Genomic DNA, 26,676 nt, shown 5'->3' with positions numbered 1-26,676 from the left:
TCACCTCCGAAATTTAACGGAGTCTTCCATGGCCTAATATGTATCTGTGTTGAAAATTTTGTCAAAATCTGTACAGTAGTTTTGATGCAATCCTGCTAACAGTAATCCGTCAAGGCTTATATAAAGTGAAACTTGATGCAGATCACCTCCAAAATTTTGTGGGTTCTTACGTGGCCTAATATGTATCTGTGGTGAAAATTTCATCAAAATCCGTGCAGGAGTTTTGACGTAATCCTGTTAAAGGACAGAATTATAAATAAAAGCCAATGCTTTTATTACGTCCTTGGTGGACGTAATTAAACAACTGCAAATTATAAAGAACACAATGCTTATATGGCCAAGGGTATTTTAGCATTGCATTATTTTTATGCTATACGGCCGACATTTTAGCATTGCATTATATTTTAAATTTCTGCTCATCCTTTTTTGACCAAGATTTTAAAAAAGAGCTTGCTTTCAGGGTTCTAGCTAGACACATTTTAGTGTTGGGTAAATTATGTGATCCTGCCTCATGGCCGGGGTTCCCAGCGGGGGTCAAGGGGACAGAGCCCCCTGAAGCTATAGGGATTTACACGTCTAAAACATTATTGGCAAGCCTTATTTTAACTCATTTTGACTAGTTTTAGATGCATTGAAAGAAAGAATAATCAACAAAAAAAAACAAAACAAATAATAATCATAGACAAAAAAATGAAATGACATTTATGTTGTAATATCTGTAATACCAAAGTTCTTTTTTGAATGTTTCTGTCAAAGTCTAAGTTAATAAAATAAATAACATTGAATTGGTTAAAACACATTAATATTTGAAGCAGGCAGAGTTTTTCCTGTCGTGACAGGTCTTTTTTTCCAACATGTTTCAGTGGAATAGCATTATTATTATTATCATTATTATTATTATTAGAACCCTGCTTGCTTTTAATCTTTTGTATTTTTACAGATTTCTGTTGATTTTGATTGTTTTCTCAGCTGTCACCACCTTGTTTTTCCTTTAAATCCTAGGACACAGTCGCAAAAAGGTTTCTATAAAAAGGTAGATGGTGAACAGCTTATGATTGGGCCATTAAAAAAAAAAAATCAGAGGATTTTTTTTTTTTCTTGCTTTAATCCCTGTAGATACAATGCTCAAAATAATCTCATTGGTTATTTTGATATGCACAGAAAGGTGCTCGTGTTGCTCAGTGCAAACGTATGTCTTGCCGTATTGGATTCTTGGCATACTTCATGGTCAACAGCCGTTCAGGTCATTGAGCGTGCTGTTAAAGTAGAAGACATCACATTTCTACCTGGTACCTCATACTCCTTCATCAGTTCCATATTGATCCAGAGGGTCTACTGGACCTTCAGAATGAAATTAATTAATTTCTGCATATTAATGTAGCCCTCCTTTGCCATATTCCAAAGATTTCTATGTTTTTATGTGTTTGTACAGTTGCTTGTGATACTGTGGTTATTTTTGACATGGCTGTCAAAGGCCCGGTCACACAGCATACAGTGATAGCTGAACAAAGGGAAAAAAGTCCCAAAGTCGCACATCATCGAGAAAAAGTGGACGAATGAGCCTGGACTTCTCCCTTCACCGAAAAGCCTGCGAGTGCAGAGTGCATAAAAGACCGAAACGAAACCGAAAATAACAAAAGAAAAAGCGAACGGCAACGTGACGCTCGAAACAAAATCAAAACGAAACATTCATGATGACATGAGTGGGTTTCAGACTGAGTGCCAGCGTGTCATCATTTCTGTAGGGAGTCTGTGCTCTCCACAGCCACCTGCAGCTGCGTTGTCTTGAGAATGTGTTCATGCACACACACGTTGCAGCCAGAGACAGCTGCAGTGTGCGTAAATAGTTAAAGTAGTTGATAAAATGTTATTGCTGCTATTGTTTGTGTATGAAAACATTGCTTTTCATCCCACACATGGAAGACTCACGTTCAGCTTGACTGATCTTTAGTTATTCATCCATTTAGATATTGTCAGTGTTCATGCAAGACGTCGGACGACAATCAAATGGAATGCTGGTGGTACAGGAACTACGCAAATAGAAAGCAAAATGGAATACGGAAGAATTGAGCCTGTCGTCGGGATTCGTTCACATTTTTCAGCAGTTTGAAAATTCTTACGAAGCGCCAGCTACAGAAACAAAGCTGGACGACGGTTAAACAATGTCTCCAAAAGTCAATGTATGTCCAGATTTCTCATTTGGTTTTGGCTTTGGTGTCCTTCCTTAGTGCCGTGTGACCGGGGCTTAAGGAAGAACATGATTAGGGGACATATAAAATTGCTTACTTGATGCCTTGTCTTAATCTTGAGGGATTTTTTTGTCCCCTCTCCTCTTGAACCCAAGAAAGCATTGGTTCTTGTTTTAGGCCCTCAAATACAGCAAAAGGTTCACCAATTATCCCATGTTATGCCAGTTAGTCAATCATAAGCTTTTCATAAGTAATTTAATCAATCTGGAATCTTCTGTGCTGCTTAAAGAGGTATTCATCTTGCTGAATGTAAACTGTTGACCCGTTAGAACTCTTGACATAATGAATGAAACAAACAAATCTACAACTACTTAAATAACCATATGGAAATAAGACAGACATTCTGACCATCTAAGACACATTGTTGGATAAAATGGAATATGTACAGTAGAGAATTTTAGCCAAAATGTATGTAAACTTATATTGTACACTCTGGTGTACTAACAAGCAGTACTTTGTCTTTCTGCAGTGCCATGATACACTAGTGCAGTTTGGAGGTTTTCTGGCTTCCAACTTCAGCTCAGATGACTACATTAAGCTTGTACCCACCATCGATGTCCTCTGTAATCAGTTCCACACTCCACATGATGCAGCTTTCTTCCTGTGTCGACCGATGTATGCCCATCAGATTTTGGTGAGTGGACTGCCAAAGCTTTGATACAGTGCATCCGAAAAGTATTCACAGCTCTTCACCTTTTCCACATTTTATGTCATAGCCTTATCCCAAAATGGATGATGATATTTTTTTTCCTTCAAAATTTCACACACAATAACCCATAATGATGATGTGAAAAACATTGAGATTTTTTTTTTTTTTTAATAAAAAAAGACAAAAAAGAAACCACATGTACGTAAGTATTCACAGCCTTTGCCTTTGCCATGAAGCTCAAAATTGAGCTCAGGTGCATCTTGTTTCCACTGGTCCTCCTTGAGATGTTTCTACAGCTTAACTGGATTCCACCTGGGGTAAATTCAGTTGATTGGACATGATTTGGAAAGACACACACCTGTCTACATATAAGGTCCCACAGTTGACAGTGCATGTCAGGGCACAAACCAAGCATGAAGTCAAAGGAATTATCTTAACACCTCCAAAATAGGATTATCTTGAGGCACAAATCTGGGGAAGGGTAGAGAAACATTTCTGCTGCTTTGAAGGTCCCAGTGAGCACAGTGGCCTCCTCCAGCATCCATAAATGGAAGAAGTTCGGATCCACCAGGACTCTTCCTAGAGATGGCTGCCAGTCTGAACTGAGCGATCGGGATGAAGGGCCTTAGTCAGGGAGTGACCAAGAGCCTGATGGTTACTCTGTCACAGCTACAGCATTTCTCTGTGGAGAAAGTAGAACATTCCAGGAAGACAACCATCTCTGCAGCAATCCACCAATCAGGTCTTTATGATAGAGTGGCCACATGGAAGCCATGGCTCAGTGAGATAGGACTTTGACTACCAGTATGTGGACTTGGATTTGACTCCCAGTCACACTCTGTTTCCGTCCTTGGACATGACACTTCATCTGCATTTTCCCAGTCTATCCGGCTGGGCACTGGCCTTTGCTGGGACTGTAATTACACATTACAAAGTATTTTATTTAATTTTCTCAAATGAGCATAAAATATAAAAGCAAAAAAGCTTTTGCATGTTTTAACATTTCCCACGCTTAAGAAACATTTGCAGAACAGAAGCACATTTTTACAATGGAGACAGTGTTGTAGAATCTTTAAAAAGTGCTTCTCCCCTGCTCCCCAACAGTCCAAGTATGATGAGCTGAAGAAAGCAGACAAAGGTAACCGGCAGCAGCAGAAAGCACACAAATACGTGGCAGCCTGTGAACAGGTGATGACGCCAGTCCATGAGGCTGTGGTGTCCCTCCACCCACCCAGGGTTTGGGACGACCTCAGGCCTCAGTTCTACATCACCTTCTGGTCTCTCACCATGTATGACTTGGCTGTGCCACATACTGCTTATGAACGTGAAATCAACAAACTTAAGGCCCAAATCAAGGCCATTGAAGAGAACATCGAGATGGTGAGTAGTTTTTGTGGTGGAATTTGTGATCAGAACAAATAACTAATGTTGATGTGCAATGATGTTTTGGTGATTGTCATATCCCCTTTCACAACAAGTATATTACCACGTTGCGTATGGACAAAAATGTGGCGTACATCCTTCTCCGCGCTAACGTTCAGATGTATCAAAATTGAAATGTGCGATGTGCCACACCAAATTCATGGCTGGCGTACGCACGGTTCTACAGTTATTGGTCCACTGCTGACATGTAGAGATGATGCTGGGAAACGTGTTGTGGTGCAGAATGCCAGTGTCTGGTTCAGGCTGAGAAACACACCAGGAGCAAACAGAGGGGGACATCTTTGAAAATGCTACATTTCTTCAGCCAGGACAAGGAACTAAAGTGTTTCCATACATTATTTTCCAAAATCAGGATACTTTATGTGGATATGTTTTCTTCAGGCTGCGATGATAAAGATTAAGACTTTAGCTTTACTTAACGTGTGAATGGTTTTAATATTTGAAACAGTCTGAACTATTTGCATGAGGACTGCAGCTTTCAGTTGTTGAGCCAATCAATGGCTGTATTTCGACTTAACTTGTGTAACCAATTGCATAACTTACATACAACTGACGGCCCGTGTATGCGGAACGTATAAGCCATACTCTGGCGTGCATCGAAAATACTGTGCATGCCCAAAATGTTTTGACCAACTCACCGTACTACGATGTATATATTATACCAGCATGCTTCAATGTGCTCTTAACTTATACAAAATTTACTCATAAGTTATTACAACCCCAATTCCAATGAAGTTGCGACGTTATGTAAAATGTAAATAAAAACAGAATACAATGATTTGCAAATCGTCTTCAACCTATATTCATTTGAATACACCACAAAGACAAGATATTTAATGTTCAAACTGATAGACATTATTGTTTTTGTGCAAATATTTGCTGATTTTGAAATGGATGCCTGCAACACATTTCAAAAAAGCTGTGACAGTGGTATGTTTACCACCGTGTTACATCACCTTTCCTTCTAACAACACTCAGTAAGCATTTGGGAACTGAGGACACTAATTGTGAGTGTCATGGGTATAAAAGGAGCATCCCCAAATGGCTCATCCGTTCACAAGCAAAGATGGGGCGAGGATCACCACTTTGTGAACAGTTGCGTGAAAAAATAGTCCAGCAGTTTAAGAACAGTGTTTCTCAAAGTTCAATTGCAAGGAATTTAGGGATTCCATCATCTACAGTCCATAATATAATCAGAAGATTCAGAGAATCTGGAGAACTTTCTACACGTGAGCGGCAAGGCCGAAAACCAATATTGAATGCTCGTGACCTTCTATCCCTCAGGCGGCACTGCATTAAAAACCGACATCATTGTGTAAAGGATCTTACCTCGTGGGCTCATGAACACTTCAGAAAACCATTGTCAGTTAACACAGTTCACCGCTACATCTACAAGTGTAAGTTAAAAGTCTACTATGCAAAGCGAAAGCCATACATCAACAACATCCAGAAATGCTGCCGCCTTCTCTGGGCCTGAGCTCATTTGAAATGGACAGATGCAAAGTAGAAAAGTGTGCTGTTGTCTGATGAGTCCACATTTCGTGTCCTCCGGACAAAAGAGGAAAAAGACCATCCAGATTGTTACCAGCACAAAGTTCAAAAGCCAGCATCTGTGATGGTATGGGGATATGTTAGTGCCCATGGCATGGGCAGCTTGCACATCTGTGATGGCACCATCAATGCTGAAAGGTACATCCAGGTTTTGGATCAACACATGCTGCCATCCAAGCAACGTCTTTTTTGAGGATGTCCCTGTTTATTTCAGCAAGACAATGCCAAGCCACATTCTGCACGTGTTACAACAGTGTGACTTTGTAGTAAAAGAGTGCGGGTGCTAGACTGGCCTGCCTGCAGTCCAGACCTGTCACCCATTGAAAATGTGTGGCACATTATGAAGTGCAAAATACAACAACGGAGACCCCGGACTGTTGAACAACTGAAGTCATACATCAAGCAAGAATCGGAAAGAATTCCACCTACAAAGCTTCAACAATTAGTGTCCTCAGTTCCCAAACACTTATTGAGTGTTGTTAGAAGGAAAGGTGCTGTAACACAGTGGTAAACATACCACTGTCCCAGCTTTTTTGAAATGTGTTGCAGACATACATTTCAAAATCAGCAAATATTTGCACAAAAACAATAAAGTTTATCAGTTTGAACATTAAATATCTTGTCTTTGTGGTGTATTCAATTGAGTATAGGTTGAAGAGGATTTGCAAATCACTGTATTCTGTTTTTATTTACATTTTACACAACATCCCAACTTCATTGGAACTGGGGTTGTAGACATATGCCAGCGTATTCAGCATATTTTTAATACATCAGTATACGCTGGCTAATTTGTGAAGGTGTGACAGGGCCTTCAGAGGTGCGGGACTTGTGGAGTGACTCAGCTTACGGTGACTAAAAAAAAAATATAACTGGAAGAAAAACCAAACCCCAAACAGAAACTGCATGGGGATGAGAGGGGGTAATATCACAAGACGTCCTGCCTTATTGTCTGCCACTCTTACTGCAACATTGTACCATTCATAGTTCACTTTCCTTTTCACCTACAAAATTTGTACCGACCATAATAGCCAACAACTCAGTAACTGGGGTTCACTGTATTATTGTCCTTCACTGGCATTCCAGAATGGAGGATAAAGAATTGCACTCAGTTTGCTAGTGCATCTGCTCATGTTTTTCTTTTAGCACTAGAACTTTTGAATATTTTAAACAGTTTATTCCATAATAGATAAGCATCATCATGTACTATGTTTCCTTACTGTATGAACTTTTATAACGGAGCCACTTCAAGCATTGTGCACTCTGTACATTATATCATTGTTGAACAGTGTCTGTAATATCTATCCTAATGATTCCAAAACTTAAAGCATTGTCATCTGTCTGTGTGTATGTTCATGCCTCCATACATTTCTGGATTATGAGTGTGACTTGTATATGGAAAAAAGAATAAAAGTATATTTTGGATACATGACCCTTAATTGAAGTAAGCAGATTAGAAAATGGATGGATGGATTTTTTTTTTCAAATACTTGAGAACTGATTGTGAAAGAAATCACTTATTACATTTTGTGTGTGTGTTTATGTTGGGAATATTCTTTTGGCTTCCTTCTAATGTAGCCCTTAAATAAGAAGAAGAAGGAGAAGGAACGCTGCACCGCCCTACAAGAAAAACTGCAAGAGGAGGCGAAAAAGCAGCTTGAACATGTTGGGAGGGTTTTACACCGTCTCAAACTGGAGAAGGACAACTGGTTGTTGACCAGTAAGTATCACAGTGTTCCTGCACTGATTTCAGGAAAATATTCTATGTTTTTAAGTGTTGAGATGGATTTGGTAAGAGAAAGTGTTGTAGCTGTCCTCTTGCATTATGTTGGTCCGGTGTTTGCCGTCTACTGTCAGCTGCTTTCACTGAGTAGTTGCTTCCTGCCAGCAGCTGCAGTATTGGAGAATTTTGAGACAGATAATGTGCCTCGGCACTGCCTTCTTGCTCTCTGCACCACAGTCATCAGCCCCAAGCAAAAGCATAGACGAGGCTTAACTTTGTTTCTAAACAAGAGTGTTGATGTAGAAAGGAGGGGATGTTGAGGCAAAGCTGATCATTAACAACATCAAAATGTGATCCTTTTTTTTGTACTTTAATGCTGATTAAGATCTTTTGGCAGAATCGACAAAGAATGAAACCATCACAAAGTTCCTGCAGCTCTGTCTTTTCCCTCGTTGCATCTTCTCTTCTATCGATGCCGTGTACTGCGCTCGCTTCGTAGAGCTGGTGCACCAGCAGAAGACACTCAACTTCTGCACTCTCCTCTGTTATGACAGGGTTAGACATTTGTACATTTACTAAACAAACAATAAAAATGCCACCACTCAACCACTCCAGTGTTTGTGAAACCCAACTGCTGTTAAAATGTTTTCTCTGCAGGTGTTTTCCGCTATTATTTACACAGTGGCCAGCTGCACAGAGAATGAGTCTCACCGCTATGGACGCTTCCTCTGCTGCATGCTGGAGACTGTGACCCGGTGGCACAGTGACCGTGCAATCTATGACAAGGTGCCCAGCTGTGTTTCTTCTATACACTTGTAACAGTTATTTCTGCTTAACTTGATCGACGATCAACTTCATCTTGTCTTTTTTGTGGGTAAAGGAGTGCAGCAATTATCCTGGCTTCCTGACAGTCTTCAGAGCCGCAGGCTTTGATGGAGGAAACAAAGCAGATCATCTTGATTACGAGAACTTTAGGCATGTGGTGCACAAATGGCACTACATGTTGACTAAAGTGAGCCTCTCTCACTCTCTCTCGCTCTGCATATTCATTTGCATATCGATGAAGTAAAACTCTAATTCTATGCTTTATCCCATTTTCATCCAGGCTTCAGTCCACTGTCTGGAGACAGGAGATTACACCCACATCCGGAACATTCTCATTGTGCTTACAAAGATCCTGCCCTGTTACCCCAAAGTCATGAACCTGGGCCAAGCACTGGAGTGCCGTGTCCAAAAAATCTGCACTGAGGAGAAGGACAAGAGACCAGACCTTTATGCATTAGCAATGGGGTAACACAGCATTGTGTGGTGTTCAGCACTCTGTGGAGCATATCGTTAAATTATAATGTGTAAAGGGTGGCCATAATGAAACAGCAATATGTGGAGATACACTAATGCACTTAGGATGTAAAAAATAGCAGTTGTACCTAATGGAACATATGAGCCATTTTGATATTGGAGTGCTATACGAGGTTGGCATGCACATTGTGCTACGAGCAGTTATTTTTTAAACCATAAAACTGTAACAGTAAAGTTAAAAGCAATTTCCTTCCTTTTTCTGGTGCATTACATTCAGCTCATTTAGTTAAAAACAAAACACATTAGTTTACTTGAAATATTGGTTTTCATCCTTTCAGATTCCAGTCAAACTAAAAATTCAACTTTAATAAATCATAGTATGTGAATGGATTACAACAAAACATACTGTAATAACTTTCTACATACTTTTTTAATGCAAAGAGCCTTAAAAATATGGCATAGAAGAACCCCTTATATTGATGATGTATGCTATTGTGGATTAAACACCCCAAGAAGGTTTTACATATTGAAACAACGGAGTCTAGTAGCTTCCAGCAGCTGTAAGAAAACTGCCTTTTAACTTTACACATCCATTTTTATGTATTGGAAAAAGGTGTGTGCCAGTTCTAAACCCTAGTCATGGACATGAAAATGCTGGTGTGGTCATTTTAAGATGCTTTTTTTGTAGTAGTAGTAGTGGAATATGGTATTTTCTCAAGTTTTTGAAGATAAAATGGTAAATGGAATGCATTTATATAGCGCTTTTCCATCTTCATCAGACGCTCAAAGCGCTTTACAAATAATGCCTCACATTCACCCCAATGTGAGGGTGCTGCCATACAAGGCGCTCGCTACACACCGGGAGCAGTAGGGGATTAAAGACCTTGTCCAAGGGCCCTCAGTGATTTTCCAGTCAGGAGGATCTTCTGGTCTCAAGCCCAACATTTTAACCACTAGACATCACCTCCCCCAAGATAAGTGTAGATGCCTGTATTTTGCCACTAGAGTTGACATGAATACTCTAATTTGGGTTTTATCTTGATAAATTGAATAGATTGGAGTGTGTGTGTGTGTGTGTGTGTGTGTGTGTGTGTGTGTGTGTGTGTGTGTGTGTGTGTGTGTGTGTGTGTGTGTGTGTGTGTGTGTGTGTGTGTGTACTGAACAAAAACTAAATGTAACACTTGTTTTTGCTCCCATTTTTCATGAACTGAACTCAAAGATCTAAAACTTTTTCTGTATACACAAAAGGCCTATTTCTCTGAAATATTGTTCACAAATCTATCTAAATCTGTTAGTGAGCGCTTCTCCTTTGCTGAGATAATCCATCCCACCTCACAGGTGTGGCATATCAAGATGCTGATTAGACAGCATGTTTATTGCACAGGTGTGCCTTATTTGAGAGAAATAGGTCTTTTGTGTATATATACGAGGTCTGTGAGAAAAGTTACAGACCTTTTTATTTTTTTCAAAAACTATATGGATTTGATTCATATGTTTTTACGTCAGCCAAGCTTGAACCTTCGTGCGCATGTGTGAGTTTTTCCACGCCTGTCGGTTGCGTCATTCGCCTGTGGGCAGGCTTTGAGTGAGCACTGCTCCACCCCTCTCGTCGTTGTTTCATTGCGAGGAAATGGCGGAATGATTTGGGCTTTTTTCCATCAGAATTTTTTCAGAAACTGTTAAAGACAGGCAGCTGGAAACCATTCGAAAAATTTATCTGGCTTTCGGTGAAAATTTCACAGGCTTCACAGAGAATGAGTGTTACTACAGCTTTAAGGACGGCCCACAATGGCGCTCGGCGCGCCGCGCTCCGACCCGCCATTGAGAGGCAGAAACCACCACATCATTTCTAAACGGATCTCTGTGTGGAGCTGGGACCGTCGTGTGCAATTTCTCTGGTTATCACAAGAGCTGGACATCAACCATTTTCCGGCAGATTTCACTTTTAACAAGAGATTTTGTCATGGAACGCCGCACAGAGGCTTCGCGCGTCACGACCGATTCGCTGATGAAGCGAGACAAAGGAACACCTCCGTTTCGGAGTGCCAGGGGACATGTTGGGACATGCCTATCTCGGCTTTCAGTGCTTACCAGTCGAGTGAGTATAAGAGAAATTGTGGAGAGCTGGGCATGTCAAAAGTGAAATTTGCCGGAAAATGGCTGATGTCCAGCTCTTGTGATAACCAGAGAAAGTGCACACGATGGTCTCGTATCCACAGAACCATCAGCTTAGAAATGATCTGGCGTTTTCTGCCTCGTCGTCGCAGCTCGGAGCGCGGCGCGCCGAGCGTCCTTAAAGCCGTCCTTAAAGCTGTAGTAACAGTCCTTATTCTCTGTGAAGCCTGTAAAATTTTCACCGAAAGCCAGATAAATTTTTCAAATGGTTTCCAGGTGCCAGTCTCTAACAGCTTCTGAAAAAAATTCTGATGGGAAAAAAAAGTCCAAATCATTCCGCTATTTCCAGACAATGAAAATCCGACGAGGGGGCGGGACCACTCCTTCCACAAGGCGTGCTCACAGGTGAATGACGTCACCGACAGGCGTGGAAAAACTCACGCATGCACACGAGGGTTCAAGCTTGTCTGATGTAAAAACATATGAATGAAATCCATATAGTTTTTGAAAAAAATAAAAAGGTACGATACTTTGACAGACCTCGTAGACTGGGTGGGCATACTCCTAGGCACCCTCCAGGATCCTTGTGAGAGTAAAGAGCTGGTCAGTTGTTCCATGACCAGGACAGAACCCACATTGTTCCTCTTCAATCAGAGGTTTGACTATCGGCCGAACCCTCCTTTCCAGCATGCTGGAGTAGACTTTACCAGGGAGGCTGAGTAGTGTGATGGCCCTGTAGTTGGCACATACTCTTTGGTCCCCCTTTTTAAATATGGGGACCCCAACCCCAGTTTGCCACTCCTTAGGCACTGTCCCAGATCTCAACGCAATGTTGAAGAGACATCTCATCCAAGACAATCCCTCCACACCCAGAACCTTCAGCATTTCTGGACGGATCTCATCAACCCCCGGGGCCTTGCCACTGCTGAGTTGTTTGACTACCTCAGGGACTTCCACCAGGGAAATTGATGAAAGTCCTCCATCAGCTTCCAGCTCTGTCCCTACTATAGAGGGCGCTCTGGTCTGATGCAGGAGTTTCTCAAAGTGTTCCCTCCAGGGCCGGATTACATCCTCAGTTGAGGTCAACAGAGTCCCATCCTGACTGTAGACAGCTTGGATGGTTCCCCATTTTCCCCTTCTGAGGTGCCTCACAGTCCACCAGAAGCACCTTGGTGCCGACCGAAAGTCCTTCTCCATGGTTGCTCCGAACTCCTCCCACACCCGTTGCTTTGCCTCCCCCACAGCAGAGGCTGCTGCCCTCCGGGCCTATCGGTACCTTGCAACTGCCTCTGGAGTCCTCCGAGATAGCATATCCCAGATGGACTCCTTCAGTCGGACGGCTTCCCTGACCACCGGTGTCCACCACGGTGTTCAAGGGTTGCCGCCCCTTGAGGCACCTAAGACCTTCAGGCCACAGCTCCCCGCTGCAGCTTCAGCAATGGAAGCTTTGAACATTGCCCATTCTGGTTCAATGCCCCCAACCTCCACAGGGATGCTAGAGAAGCTCTGCCAGAGGTGTGAGTTGAAGATCTGTCGGACAGTGGGCTCCTCCAGACGTTCCCAGTTCACCTGTGCTATCCGTTTGGGCTTACCAGGTCTGTCCAAAGTCCTCCCCCCACCCTCTAATCCAACTCACCATCAGATGGTGATCATTTGACAGCTCTGCCTCTCTCTTCACCTGAGTGTCCAGAACATGCTGCCTCAAATCAGATGATCACAAAATCGATCATCGATCTTCAGCCTATGGTGCTCTTTTACCACCTACACTTATGACCATCCTTATGTTTGAACATGGTGTTTGTTATGGACAGTCCATGACTAGCACAGAAGTCCAATAACAAAAGACCATTTGGGTTTAGATCATGGAGGCCGTTCCTACCAATCACACCTCTCCAAGTGTCTCTGCCATTGCCCACGTGTGCGTTGAAGTCCCGCAGCAGAACAATGGAGTCCTCCACTGGAGTCCCATACAGGACTCCATTCAGGGACTCCAAGAAGGCAGAATACTCCAAAATGCTGTTCGATGCATACGCACAAACAACAAAGTTCCCCCCGCCCCCCGAAGATGCAAGGAGGCGACCCTCTAGTCTGCTGGAGTAAACTCCAATGTAGCAGCGCTCAGCCGGGGACTCGTCAGTAAATTTGTCTAAGTGGGAAAAGACAACAATATTGCACTGATAGGGGGGTTATTAAGATTGATTGAAGAAAACATAGAAGATGCAAGATGCGTGTAAAACATGGTACTCAAAAACAAAATGGCACGAATCACAGGTTCCTCCTCTGTAGTATGGTAGTGTATTGAATACCTCAGTTCCACATGGCAGTTTGAACTTGATATATATTTATATTGTAAAAAATAAAAGTGCAGTATGTCCAAAACAATGTTATATCAACAAAATTAATCGTTGGTTTTTGTGTAGCAAAGTGTTACAACTTCAGAAATGCCCCCTTACTCTCATCGCCGCAAGGTGCTTTGCTGTATAATACTTTAATTAAAGGGTTTCACAAAACTTGCATTAACCCTTTAGGAATTATAGACATTATTATACATTGTCCCTCCATTTTCAGAGACAAGAAATAACTGCACAAACTAAGTATGAGGAATTATCACATTTTCTATAGACTAGTCAGTGGATGGATACATCTTGTCCCTTTTTGAGAACTGTTGCTGTTTTTGACATTCAAAGTTCTGTTGAGGTTTCTCTCTGCCTTGTGCAAACACTATGCATCATCTTACAGTTATTCAGGTCGATTGAAAACCCAGAAGGTGCACATGGTCCCTGAGAATGCGTTTCACCATAAGGAACCCACGCGCAGTGCTACACCTGCCAATCAGCAGAATGGACCTGGCAACACAGGCAAGCCTGCCACCATCACATGCAAGACAGAGGAGGCGTCCGAGGATGGTGGTGAGTGCTAGTGAAGATTTACTAAGAAGGCAGTGCCACAGTCCTGAACTAAATTATCAATTTATCTTAAAAAAAAAAAAAAGAATGAAACTGACATCAAACTGTTCTATGTGTACATTTTGTCTAGTTCTTATTCCACAATATGAACGTTTTTTTTTTTTTTTGGATTGATTTAAATTTCTGAGGTCGAGAATAGGATGAAAAACACCATCCATTTTTGGAACTAGAAAATAAATTAATAGAACCCGTTTCTATTGCTCCTTTCTTTAGGAGCTCTGAAATTTCCTGCCTGAGAACAAGAGACCTCTCTGGGTCTGTAATAACCATAACTTTTACCCCATTGAATTTGGGGGACGACGATTGAACTGAATGTCGTAGCCCCTGACCAATGTGGAAACGACTCATTGTTTAAGAGTAAGGCCCGCCACTGGCCGAGCTCTTACCAGGAAAAAAGATTGGTGGCTATACTATACTGGGCATCAAACCCGAATGCTGTGGCCCCTTGATCATTCCAGGGGGCGGTCATGAAGGTCCCACGAGTCATTTCCAGGTGGTGTCCCTGTAGGTGGCTCAAAGTGGACTGCTGGGAGGGCTAACAAGCCTGACCCCAACCCCAGGAAGCACATCTGTTTGCAGGGCTGAAGCCACCTGCGTGTTTAGGTTGGTGCCTGGGAGTTTATTGTAATTCTGCATCCTGGAGAGACTGTGTGTGCCAGGGGAAGGTGAGACTGGGAGTTCCCTAGACGACCAATTTGTGCCACTGTGTCATAGTTCTTGGTAAGGCGGTCATCAGTGACCTTACACTGAGGCCGTGGACAACGGGCCTCTGGTTGGGTAGCATCAGCTACTACAGCCAGGCTTGTAATGACACTGTCAACTGATGGCATGTTGTCTAAGCCATACTGTGTCACATCCTTCATTGCACACAGTGCCCTGCAATTCTGTTGCAAATGGGTGAAAGATTTAAGATCAGACCAGCACCTCTGAACGTCTGTTGTGATTTGCCGCTATATAAATGAAATAAATTGTAATTGAAATTGAAGGCGCTAACTGCTCTGTGAGAGGAAGAGCAGAAACAGCAGGAGGCTGCAGACAAAGGAGCAATGACTTCATCTGAGAAAATTCAGTCTAGCGTGTCTACCTTATCAGACGAGATCAGGTCATGGCTACTCTTTTTTACTGTAGTAGTAAGGGCCTCACTCTGTGTGTGCTTATGTAATATGGAGGCCAGTATTGCAGAGGGCATCTCAGCTTCAAATCTGGGCAGTCTGGCCAACCTCTCACCCAATGATATGGAAACACAGTTGAAGCAAGCGACTTCTGTGAGTGCTTGTTTCAAGTTTCCAGTCCCAGTACATGATGGGCATAAATTATGGCCAGCCTCAGAGGGGCCAAACAGCTACTGCACATGTGCACCAACTTGGTTGACATTATTCTGTGTGCATAGTAGTAAATGAAGTACACTCAATACATTCTCCAGCCAAATCCTGTGGCAAAATGCAGTAAAACAGGAAGCAGGAAGTACACTACATCCACCAGCTACTGCACTCTGTGCAACATGGTAAAATGGGGAGCGGGAAGCACACTCCGTCCACCAGCAACTTAACTCTGCACTACAGGATGCTCATGGCACTCACAGCCAGTTGTCACAATGTTAGACCCCAAATGGCAGTGTAGCAGGGAGCAGAAACACTCATGCTGCAGTGGACAAAGTCAGCGCAGTATGTTCCGGCTACAGCTGCTGTATAATTGGAGCAGGGAACAGTTGCAACAAGTAGTTTAATTTAAAAAATATGCCAGTGGTCTGTGGACTAACACAAATGTCAACTGTAATGAGTTAAGCCATCAAAATGACAGTGTAGCACGAACCGAAAAATCCTCACGCCGCAGTGACCAAAGTCGGCACGGTATGTCCCGGCTACGGTGCAGGAAACACTCGCAACATGCAGCTCAGTTCAAAAAATATGCCACTGGTCCGTGGGTTAACACAGACGTTAATGGCAATGATCCAAGCCACCAAAATAGCTTTTCAGCAGGAAGTTGGAAAACACTCACACCACAGTGGTCAGAGACAGCTTGGCAAACATTAGCTGTAGCACCAACGTTTACTCATAGAAAGCAGATTTACTCACCAAGAGCGGTAGCCTAGCTGAGAAAAAAGGACAAGAAATAAGTCATCTTGCAGCTTCTGGAAGAAGTGTTTGCGTAGCTCCAACCAAAATGGTTGTGAGGCTCCGACAAGACAAGCGAGCCAAAATCATTCAACCTTCTGCTCTCAGGCAAGAGATGGAAAAAGAACTGAATGCTGGGTGACACAGTCTTATGTATTGTTAGCTGACATCAGGCAGGTCATGCCTACTAACATGACTTTGTTCGTATAAGATCTCGATCTCTGCGCATGCAGGTGTGGGATAATCCAAGTGCTAAACACTGCCCTCTCATGGTCAGGAGGAATGGAATAGTTGTCAGGCCATCCAGCATAAAACTTGTGCCAAATACCACTGCAGTTCTAGCTGGTATCCGCTGTGGCGACCACGACCAAATGGGAGCAGCCAAAAGGACAACATTGGTGCCAGCAGCTGTAATCCTGTACGCACATTTTTTTTCATAGTTTTATTCATGAAAATCATTCAACATTGCAAGAATAAAAATAGCTTGTGTGAAAACTACATTTAAGGTCTTGATTGAAACATGTTTTGTAGAAGTAACAGCTATGTTTGGAGAGAAAGCTGGAAAAATGGTGGTGCTTTCCATCACGGAGCGTTCTCGGGCAGATTGTGGAGCACTATGACATGATAAACAATTCTGGCACTTAAAAACACAACATTCCATTAATTTGTCGAAAACCTTCAAGCATACTGCTCCAGTCATCGTGAAACGAAAACACCAACTTTGTGTTTTTCGGGTATTTAGAAACAGTAAAAAGTGCACTGCAAGCAACTGAATTTGACCTCACCTCTCTGACTTCATCCCTGCACTCTGAGGTTTCAGGGTTTGCCCTTGTCTCTCTCCAGCAGCTCTTTCAGCAGGCACCTCTTGAAATTATTGTAAACCAAAGTGCTCGTATCAGGGGGCCTTTGGACTTGGATCTGGAGGGCGCCATGTCCTCCTTAGCCTGCGCTCTGGAGAGCAGCTCATTGATTGTGTTTTTGATTAAATATGTACTTAATGCTTTTCCCCCCAAGCCAACAATGGAGGTGGGAGTTCACAATTAGTCATACAGGATTTAGGCATGCGCATTCAGAATGCAACAACAGTCTGTTCTTCATCTGAGAAAATTAGAGATGGTAACAAAAACAGGCAGCATATCTATTAAAGGTTACCAGAACATGGCTTAATATGAGAACAAAAGTAAGTCCCTTCGGCTGCTCCTTTGTTTTCACTTGGGGTCGCCACAGCATATTCGAGGTGGATCTGCATGTTGAATTGGTTTGAAGTTTTGCGCCAGATGAACTTCCTGATATAACTCCATATAGTGAAATGTGGCAAGTATGAGCTTTGAACCGAGAACCTTCCGTGTTGAAACCAAGCATACTAACCGCTTGGCCACAACCCAAGCCTATGAGTAGATTTGCTTTATATCACAAATAAGCGGTAACGTTCCAATAAAAATATCAGTCTCAATTGTTACTGTGCTAAAATCCCTACTACTTTTTCTTTCCTCAGATCGGGGCAAGGACAAATCTCAGGGGACCACAAAGCCAGTGAACAAAGTCAACAGCGCAGCAGCCAAAGTGACTACCAGCAATGGAAATAGTGCTGTCAATAGGTAAGCATGCATTGAAAGCAAGAACACCCTGTAAACCTGTAAAATACATCCGTTTTTTGGGGGCTTTGCTGCATCCATCAGCGTATGGAATAGGAATGGGCCATATCATACCCTTATCAATATACTGGCAGAAAGCTCCTTGGGGCGACTTATGTTGATCATGCTATATGAATAATTTGAATTGAATAGATTAGAAAATAGATTGAGCGAGGCCATGGAAAATGACTTTCAGTTAGCTTCAAAGCTGTTTTGGCTAATTGTCAGGCGCTTCAGGAAAGGGAGGCAGTTCTTAGCCCAGGCTGTGTTTAGCAGGGGAAGAGAGCTGTTAAAGTGGACTGAGGATATTGTCGGGGTGGAAAGAACACTTTGAAGATCTCCTCAACCCTACTGCCATGCCCTCTGTCAAGGAGGCTGGGATGGAAGACAGATCTTCTGTCATCAACCTAGCGGAAGTCATCAAGGTAGTCAAAAATCTCCTCAGTGGCAAGGTGCTGGGGCGGACAAGCTTCATCCTGAGTTGCTGAAATTTCTGGATGTTGTTGGGCTATCATGGCTGACACGCTTATACTACGTGGCATGGAAGTTGGGGACAGTACCTCTGGCTTGGCAAACTGGAGTGGTAGTCCCCATCTTCAAAAAAGGGGACCGGAGAGTGTGTTTCAATTATAGAGGAATCACACTTCTCAGCTTCCCTGGAAAAGTCTATGCCAGGGTACTAGAGAGGAAACTTGGGCTGTTAGCCGAACCTCAGATTCAGAAGGAGCAATGTGAGGTCCGTCCTGGTCGCAAAACGGTGGACCAGCTCTTTATCCTTGCAAGGATGTTGGAGGGATCTTGCAAGTATGACCAACCAGTCTACATGTGTTTTGTGAAGAAGGCAAAGGCGTATTACCGGGTCCTTCAGGGTATCTTGTGGGGGTGCTATGGGAATATGGGGTATCTGATTCGCTCCAGTGTGCAATCCGTTCTCTATATGGCCAAAGTAAGAGCTGTGCCTGCATTCTCAGCATTACATCAGACCTTTTTCCGGTGGGAGTGTGACCCCACCAGAGCTTCCCTCGTCACCAATCCTGTTGTGACATTCGTGGACAGAAGTTTAAGTCACAGTCAGGGACTGGAGGGTATCCAGTTTGGTGACCTCAGAGTTGCATCTCTGTTTTTTGCTGATGATGTGGTTCTGTTGGCTTCATCAGGTGGTGACCTCCGATGCACACTGAGCAGTCAGAAAATGATGAATTTTCCCCTCTGGGTTAAGGGAGAGTTATTACTACCCCAAGTGAAGGAGTTTTAAGTATCTTTGGGTCTTGTTCATGAGTGGGGTAAATCGGAGTGGGAGATTGATAGACTGATTGGGGCAGCCGCTGGACGTTTCCAGACATTGTACCGGACCATCGTAGTAAAGAAGGAGCTGAGCCGGAAAGCAAGGCTCTCAATTTGTCAGTTGATTTACTGACCTATGATCATGAGCTTTGGGTAATGACTGAAAGAATACAATCATGGATGCAAGTGACAGAAATGAGTTTGCTCTGTTGGGTATCTGGGCTTCCACTGCTGGACAGCTTGAGAAGCTCGATTATTTGGGAGGGACTCGGAGTAGAGCTGCTTCTTCTTCCCATGGAAAGGAGCTAGTTGAGACATCTGGTGCAGATGCGCCCTTCTCATCTCCCTTCTCATCTGCCATCTTCCAGGCACATCCTACTGGGAGGAGGCTCCGGGAAGCCCCAGAACACGCTGGGGAGATTACATTTCCCAGCTGGCTTGGAAATGCCTTGGGATCCCCCAGGAAGAGTTACAGGACTTTGCAGAGGATAGGGAAGTGTGGGATGAGCTGCTTGTTCTTCTCCTACCGTGACCCAGAACCGGATAAGCAGCTGAAAATGAATGAATGAAATTGACCCCATACAACCCCTGGCAAAAATTATGGAATCACCAACCTCGGAGGATGTTCATTCAGTTGTTTAATTTTGTAGAAAAAAGCAGATCACAGACATGACACAAAACTAAAGTCATTTCAAATGGCAACTTTCTGGCTTTAAGAAACACTATAAGAAATCAGGAAAAAAAAATTGTGGCAGTCAGTAACGGTTACTTTTTTAGACCAAGCAGAGGGAAAAAAATATGGAATCACTCAATTCTGAGGAAAAAATTATGGAATCATGAAAAACAAAAGAACGCTCCAACACATCACTAGTATTTTGTTGCACCACCTCTGGCTTTTATAACAGCTTGCAGTCTCTGAGGCATGGACGTAATGAGTGACAAACAGTACTTTTCATCAATCTGGCTCCAACTTTCTCTGATTGCTGTTGCCAGATAAGCTTTGCAGGTTGGATCCTTGTCATGGACCATTTTCTTCAACTTCCACCAAAGATTTTCAATTGGATTAAGATCTGGACTATTTGCAGGCCATGACATTGACCCTATGTGTCTTTTTGCAAGGAATGTTTTCAGTTTTTGCTCTATGGCAAGATGCATTATCATCTTGAAAAATGATTTCATCATCCCCAAACATCCTTTGAATTGATGGGATAAGAAAAGTGTCCAAAATATCAACGTAAACTTGCGCATTTACTGATGATGTAATGACAGCCATCTCCCCAGTGCCTTTACCTGACATGCAGCCCCATATCATGAATGACTGTGGAAATTTACATGTTCTCTTCAGGCAGTCATCTTTATAAATCTCATTGGAACGGCACCAAACAAAAGTTCCAGCATCATCACCTTGCCCAAAGCCAGAAAGTTGCCATTTGAAATGACTTTAGTTTTGTGTCATGTCTGTGATCTGCTTTTTTTCTACAAATTAAACAACTGAATGAACATACTCCGAGGCCTGTGATTCCATAATTATTGCCAGGGGCTGTAGTAGGAATTCTCGGTGATCGATTCTTTCATAAATACATAACATTGATGGCAGGAAATAGCAAGCCCATTCATAATAAACAACATTTGGGTTTTTTTCTTAAAATACTAAAAATGTGGCAAAATTACAATAAGAATGTGTCCTATTTTACACAGCTCCCATGCGCTGTTGTCTGGCCTGTCGCTAGGGGGGTTCGGACATACCACACTTTGCCCTCTTTTACTGTGATTTTGTACTGGTGTCTGTTCAGGATAGCTACCAGATCACAATATTATCGAAGTACCAGTATGACACAGTTGGTATGTGCCCCTGTAATCATCCCTGTGTTTACATCAGTGTTTGATTCTGCAAGCTGTCAGTCTGCTGTTTTGTGCAGTGTGTCCGAGTTGAAAAAAAGCGTTCCCTTCTCTGAGTGTTATGACACAGAGAGCAAAAGGCAGAGTGCAGAGTTTACAAACATATTTTAATCATTTCTTTCAAACTTTGTGCTGCTCTGTGTGTGTCCTTGCTGTGTTTAAACTAAAAACACAGCTGCAGACTCGCGACGCTCTACAACAGATACCGACGCTGTTTTTTTTTTTGTTGTTGTGCTTTTTCTTCAAATATGCCTAAAGTCTCTTTCTGAGGACGGCGTGAAGTAAGAAGCGCTGATAAAACCTTACCTCTCAATTAGGCCATGTTTTCCACATAAATATGCATCTCCATTCTACCTGCTCAGAGACTGTAAACCAGGGGCAAATCCAGACACAAAGGGTGTTGGGGTGGGGCATGCCCGTCAACATCCCTCAATTAAAGGTCTACTTTTGAATACATTTTTTCATACTAATAGACAGTGGCGGTTTTTGGTACAGGCGATGCGGGCTGCGGCCCGGGGTGCCATTTATGGGGGGTGGCACCGTGGGCATGATCACTTAAAAAAAAAAATCTCCAAAGTAAAATGTCACTGTGCATGGAATTGGCAAATTTGGCTTAAAAACCCCTAATACCATGAAATATGACATAATTTTAGGCTTATATTGCTCATCCCTATTACAGAACTCCCATTTGTCCCTAAGGTGGTCCATGCATCTTGATGTTCCCAGGATGTTCAAGAATTATAAGTAATATTTTGATTAGCTTTTTTAAAAGGAAACTCTTTATCACTTTACAGCACCAAAGCCGTTAAAGACCGGGATGACAAAGAGAAGAGTGTTAAGGAGAAAAAAGAGAAAAAAGAAAAGACACCAGGCAACACTCCTGAAATAAAGGGGGAGAATCGTCGGGAGAAGCAGAGAGATGAGAGAGTAGGCAAGGAGGAGCGAGTGGCACGTGAGGGTAAGGAGAAGACGCCCAAGGCAGACAGGGAGAAAATCAAGGCTGAGGAGAAGAGCAACAAAGAGGATAAGGTCAAGACTGGCAACGGGGAGACTGTGGAGCCAACCAGGGAGCGAGACGCCATCAAGGAGGCCAAAACCAAGGAAAAAGGAGAGAGGATTGTTGTTGCTGGATCTCGCAAGTCACCAGTTCCCAGATTGGAGTCAGCTGAATGTGAGAGGGGTAAGGGCTGAATTTTACGCCTTTTCTCTGTTTTATTAAAAAAAATAATTTAGGAAATGACAGCCACTCTAGTGATACACTGTGGTGGTGTTGGTAGCTGCCAGACCTAAGCGTTGGAAATGAACAACACCAATAAACAAGCTCATTTCAAACTACATGTAACTTCAGCCCACCTGTTCCTGATTTCCTTTTTGCATGTGATGATTGTTACCTGCAACACGACCTGACCTAATCTGATTTTTTTATATTACATGAGCACAGCAAAGTTGCTTTTTGGATTGATGTTGTGCTTCATTTTCCCAAATTTCAATTAGTTTATCCTTACATGCCTGACATACAGGTGGGCCTGTAATGTGAACTTTTTTTTTTTTCTTCCTGCTGATATTGGAATTTGAATGTTTAAAAAACAAACAAAAAACAACCTATCCAGAATAAATTAAACCCTCACAACTAAAACAATAAATAAAATAGACTTATTTGGCTTTGTTAAAAATAATACAATTAAATTGGGAAAAAAACATGGGATTTTATTTAAATAAAGTCAACATACTGACTCGTTAACAACTGGTTTGCTTCTCATTTGGCTTAAAATTGAGGTAACATAAAATTCTTTTCAACTGTCTCATGGATCTGAATGGAGGGCCATGTGCCAAAAATGAAAATAAATTTTCTGTAAATTATGTACATACAGTTAAATTCATTGCATTTATTGAAAATTAACATTCTAAATCTAAAAAAAAAAATGCTAAAACTTACAAACACTATGCACGCTTAATAAGCATAATTGCAAAAGCTCCCATTTCAACCAGAGAAGCCTATAACTCCTTCAGGGGTGTCTTTGTGGCTTTTCTCTGTAGTCGTCTTCTTGCACGGTTATCGAATTTTTGAGAACTGCCTCCTCCTGACAGATTTACCATGCAGTACAATTACTGTTTGTATTTCTTAATAATAGTTGCAAATGAAGTCCAAGACATATATTCAGTGACTTGGAAATGTTCATGTGTTCATCCTCTGATTGTCTGACGAAAACTGGCTGTAAAAGTGATGATTTACCCCAATGACTGAACTTTTGGCTGACCTTGCCATGGCCAGAGTAATTCTGGGGCCTGAGCTTCATCCACATATAGCAAACAATGTCCAGTGTGTGGACATTCTTTAGTTTTCATGTCTACTTTACATTGTCTCTGTTCAAGATAAATAAATGTGTTACATCAATGGGTGTAATTACTTATGCCACCCATCATTTTGCCTTTTATATTTTTATTTCATTTGTCATGTTGAAATTAGTTTTCACTGTGCCTTTGAAGGGCATCATTTTAGAAATTCAATGTAATGGGGACATTACATAATTTGTCAGTCTGTGCTGGACAAACTGTGTAGTGACACCATTTCCAACAGTCAGTGTTTTTCTGCATTGTTTGGTAAAATATGTTGTCACATCTGCAAAAAACAAAACAAAACACCAATACGATATGTTCACAAAAGGCCCGTAGTAGGGCTCAGTTAATTTAATTTTCTTGTCCACACAGAGCACAAAAGACGAAAGCTCGACAGTCACTCTTCTCCATCCCACTCCGCGTCTGTTAAGGTTAGTATGGCTTGAGGAAGGCTGAACCCGTTTCTTCTCTATCTGCTGGAGCGTTCCTGCCGTTGCAAATTCCAGCAGCTCCGAAGATCATCGAGGAGAGTTGTCATACACACAGGCTTGGCATCTGGAAATCCCAACCAAATTCAGTGGCAGTTGGAAACCATTCCATGGACATCAGCATATTTTGCAGAATTGGGAGAAAATCCCTGAAAGACTTAGCCAAGAAAATATTGTATATATTAAGTATTTTCATATTGAAATATTTCTCTATTTTCATATTTATGAAAGAAAGTCTCTGTGCCTTGGGAAGAAAGATTTTTTTCTACACATTTTGGAAATTTTTGCTTTTTGGAGGGAAAAAAAAAATAAGTTACCAGAAGTGAAACAGCTTGCCATATCGACACCTTGCACCATTTTAAATGACAAGCTGATTTTTTTTTTTTTTTTTTTTTTTTTTTTTTTTTTTTTTACGCCACCAGTTTTTACTACATGAAATGACGCCCATGATTTTTTTCCTTCAGTTTTTGTGGCAAGATCCTCAAAGTGAAAAAGTATTTTGCTGTCCCCTCAACGTGCCAGCATCCAGCACAGAGAAGAATGGTGTCCAGCAAAGCCTTCTGTGCTGGAAGATCAAGTTTCGCTGCAGCTGAGCCACCAATCACCCATATATCTCCAGTCTGGTTAAAGCAGCCTGCATGCAGCCTTCACAACTCCAGATGTGTGGCATCATTCCTACTGGCCCCAGCATTGCTGTCCGCAGAACCAGCCATCTGTATCATCCTTCGTACTACCTCCTGTTAAGCATGCAGTGGAAGCTGGGAGCCATTGGCTGCTGAGATCAGCAAGGAAAATGAATGTCATCATTTTGCATCAGCCAAGCATGCAGAGGAAATATGCCTGCCCCTGCAAAGAGCGAGAGAGTGAGGCAAAGTATCGGTGAAGCCCGACTTGTGGAGCATTCCCCAAACCACTGGATGAATGTGCTAGGTCTTTATCTTATCCTTCCATCAGAGAAATAGGCTACCTGTGTCTTACGCATTCCTGAACTGTAAGTGACAGCAACAGTTACTTGGGTAGGGCTACAGTCAAACACACAAAAATTTTGGGATTTGTCTCGTACATATAGGTGTGCACACATTATTTATAGCACTTGCACTTTACAAGTACTTAAACACCAGATGCACTGTAGGACTTTTATATTATGCTGCGTGAAATTCTATACGTCTACAGTAAGACTAGCAGAAATTTCATACATGCTCAGGGTTTTTCTACTCTTAAGTACTGGCATTCCAGATGTTGAGCCTATGTAATAATTTTGTCAAAGCCTTAGTTCTTGAAGGTCAGAGGTCAAGGGAGAAGGCCCAGGCAGCGCAGACTCCCCGCCCCCACCCATTCTTCTGACTCTCTACTGCTGTCTGACAACCTCCTTCCAACCCCCCACCCCCTCCCAGCTCATCTGTCATCTCCATTCATCCCTACAGGACAATAGCAACGAACCCAAGGAGTCCGCATCCAAGGTTTGACCTGATTCTGCTTCTACTTCCTTCTTTTCAAATTGTTTCTTTGTTCATGTGTCAGGAATATATAGTTTTCACTTGACGTCACTGATCTTTTGTTCTGTAGTGTGACTGCTCTATTAGTGCTGAAAGCTTTGTTGTTGTGGTGATGATTCACCTTACATGTAACCAGAGGGCTACTTCAGAGAATCAGAATTCAGAAAAGCAGGAAAACAGGAAAAGTGAGACTTGACCTTGTCTACTCAGTCCTGCCTTTATAGATTTCATAGTGACCAAGCCAGGCAGAGGACATGTAAGTAGGTGTAACCAGGTGCAAGTAAGTTGGTTAAAAGCATATTTACAGTTTATACAGTTAATATAGTTTATAGTATATACATTGTCACTTCTCAGATTGTGGACTTTGCTCACTTCCTCAGGAAATTGAAAATATAGATTATAATCACGAATCCAATGATAAAATATGACCATGTGTGTTACTCAAATCTCCATGAGATCATATATACAATGTAGGTGAGTATGCCCCTGTGTAATATCACTTAAATGTCAGATCATTCAAAGTTTAATCACCTCAGTAATTGACCAATTTCACAGGATAGAAATATGGCAAAACAGGCAGAGCACCATGGAAAATTAATAGTGTTTATTGTGTATGGAGAGGAATTCAAAGCTGTGATTACGTTTTTTTAATCATCATTATTATTTTTGAAAATTTAAATACCTTTTTGTGAATTCTATGTTGGTTTTCATTTGTTGATTGGCTGCATGTTATTCTCAGTCATTGCACATCTGCCGTCTTTTTAACCCACATTAATGTTGATGTCCACACCAGAAATGATTACTTATATACATAAATTATTACTTTTACAGCCAAGTTTATTTAAACAAATCAACCAGTGAGTACAAAAGCATTTCCAAGTCACTGAACATTTCTTGGATTTCATGTTAGTCAGTAGGTAACAAATAGACTATGATAGTGTATGGTAATTTTACTTGGAGCAGGCTCAGTTAAAAAACAGTGATGTTGAACAAAGCAGACTAGTGAGGGGAAACTTCCAAGACACTGATTTCATCCTTGAAGGAGTTGCAAGCTTCTGTGGATGCAATTGGAGAAACTGGCCATCGGACAACTTCTGTCTGTTGCTGCACCAGTTACAGTTGCATGGGAGAATGATGTAAAAAATCAGCTAGTTTGCCACATGGCACGGGGGTGATGCGAGCCTAGATTTAATCATTCTCTCTTTAGCTTTTAGTTTTTAAAGTCCTTGGTGTCATTCTAACACAAAACTGTCTCTGGTGAAGCAAGAGACAGAAGTTGCCCAGTTTCTCCAGCGTATAACTCCTTTACAGATTAAATCTGTCTTGGAAGCTTCCCTCACAAGTGATTGTTGTGAATGAGGCAGAAGGCCTGATCACTACCACTTGGGGAATCAAATTCCCACTTTTATTTTTATTTTTATTTTTTTATTCC

General features: G+C 42.1%; 1 protein-coding gene across 1 annotated transcript in view; it reads left to right on the top strand.

Moving 5' to 3' along the window:
• The window catches only part of thoc2 (THO complex 2), a 168,705-nt gene that overhangs the window by 115,129 nt on the left and 26,900 nt on the right, over positions 1-26,676 (top strand). The window contains 12 exon segments of the mRNA XM_034178684.1: positions 2,719-2,883; positions 4,003-4,278; positions 7,468-7,609; positions 8,010-8,167; positions 8,270-8,398; positions 8,493-8,624; positions 8,718-8,902; positions 13,766-13,935; positions 17,602-17,704; positions 21,718-22,103; positions 23,633-23,691; positions 25,173-25,208. Coding sequence (XP_034034575.1) covers positions 2,719-2,883; positions 4,003-4,278; positions 7,468-7,609; positions 8,010-8,167; positions 8,270-8,398; positions 8,493-8,624; positions 8,718-8,902; positions 13,766-13,935; positions 17,602-17,704; positions 21,718-22,103; positions 23,633-23,691; positions 25,173-25,208 — 1,941 coding nt within the window.

This window comes from Thalassophryne amazonica, chromosome 9, assembly GCF_902500255.1.
Source record: "Thalassophryne amazonica chromosome 9, fThaAma1.1, whole genome shotgun sequence".
Classification (NCBI taxonomy): domain Eukaryota; kingdom Metazoa; phylum Chordata; class Actinopteri; order Batrachoidiformes; family Batrachoididae; genus Thalassophryne; species Thalassophryne amazonica.
This window is presented reverse-complemented; position numbering and strand designations above follow the sequence as displayed.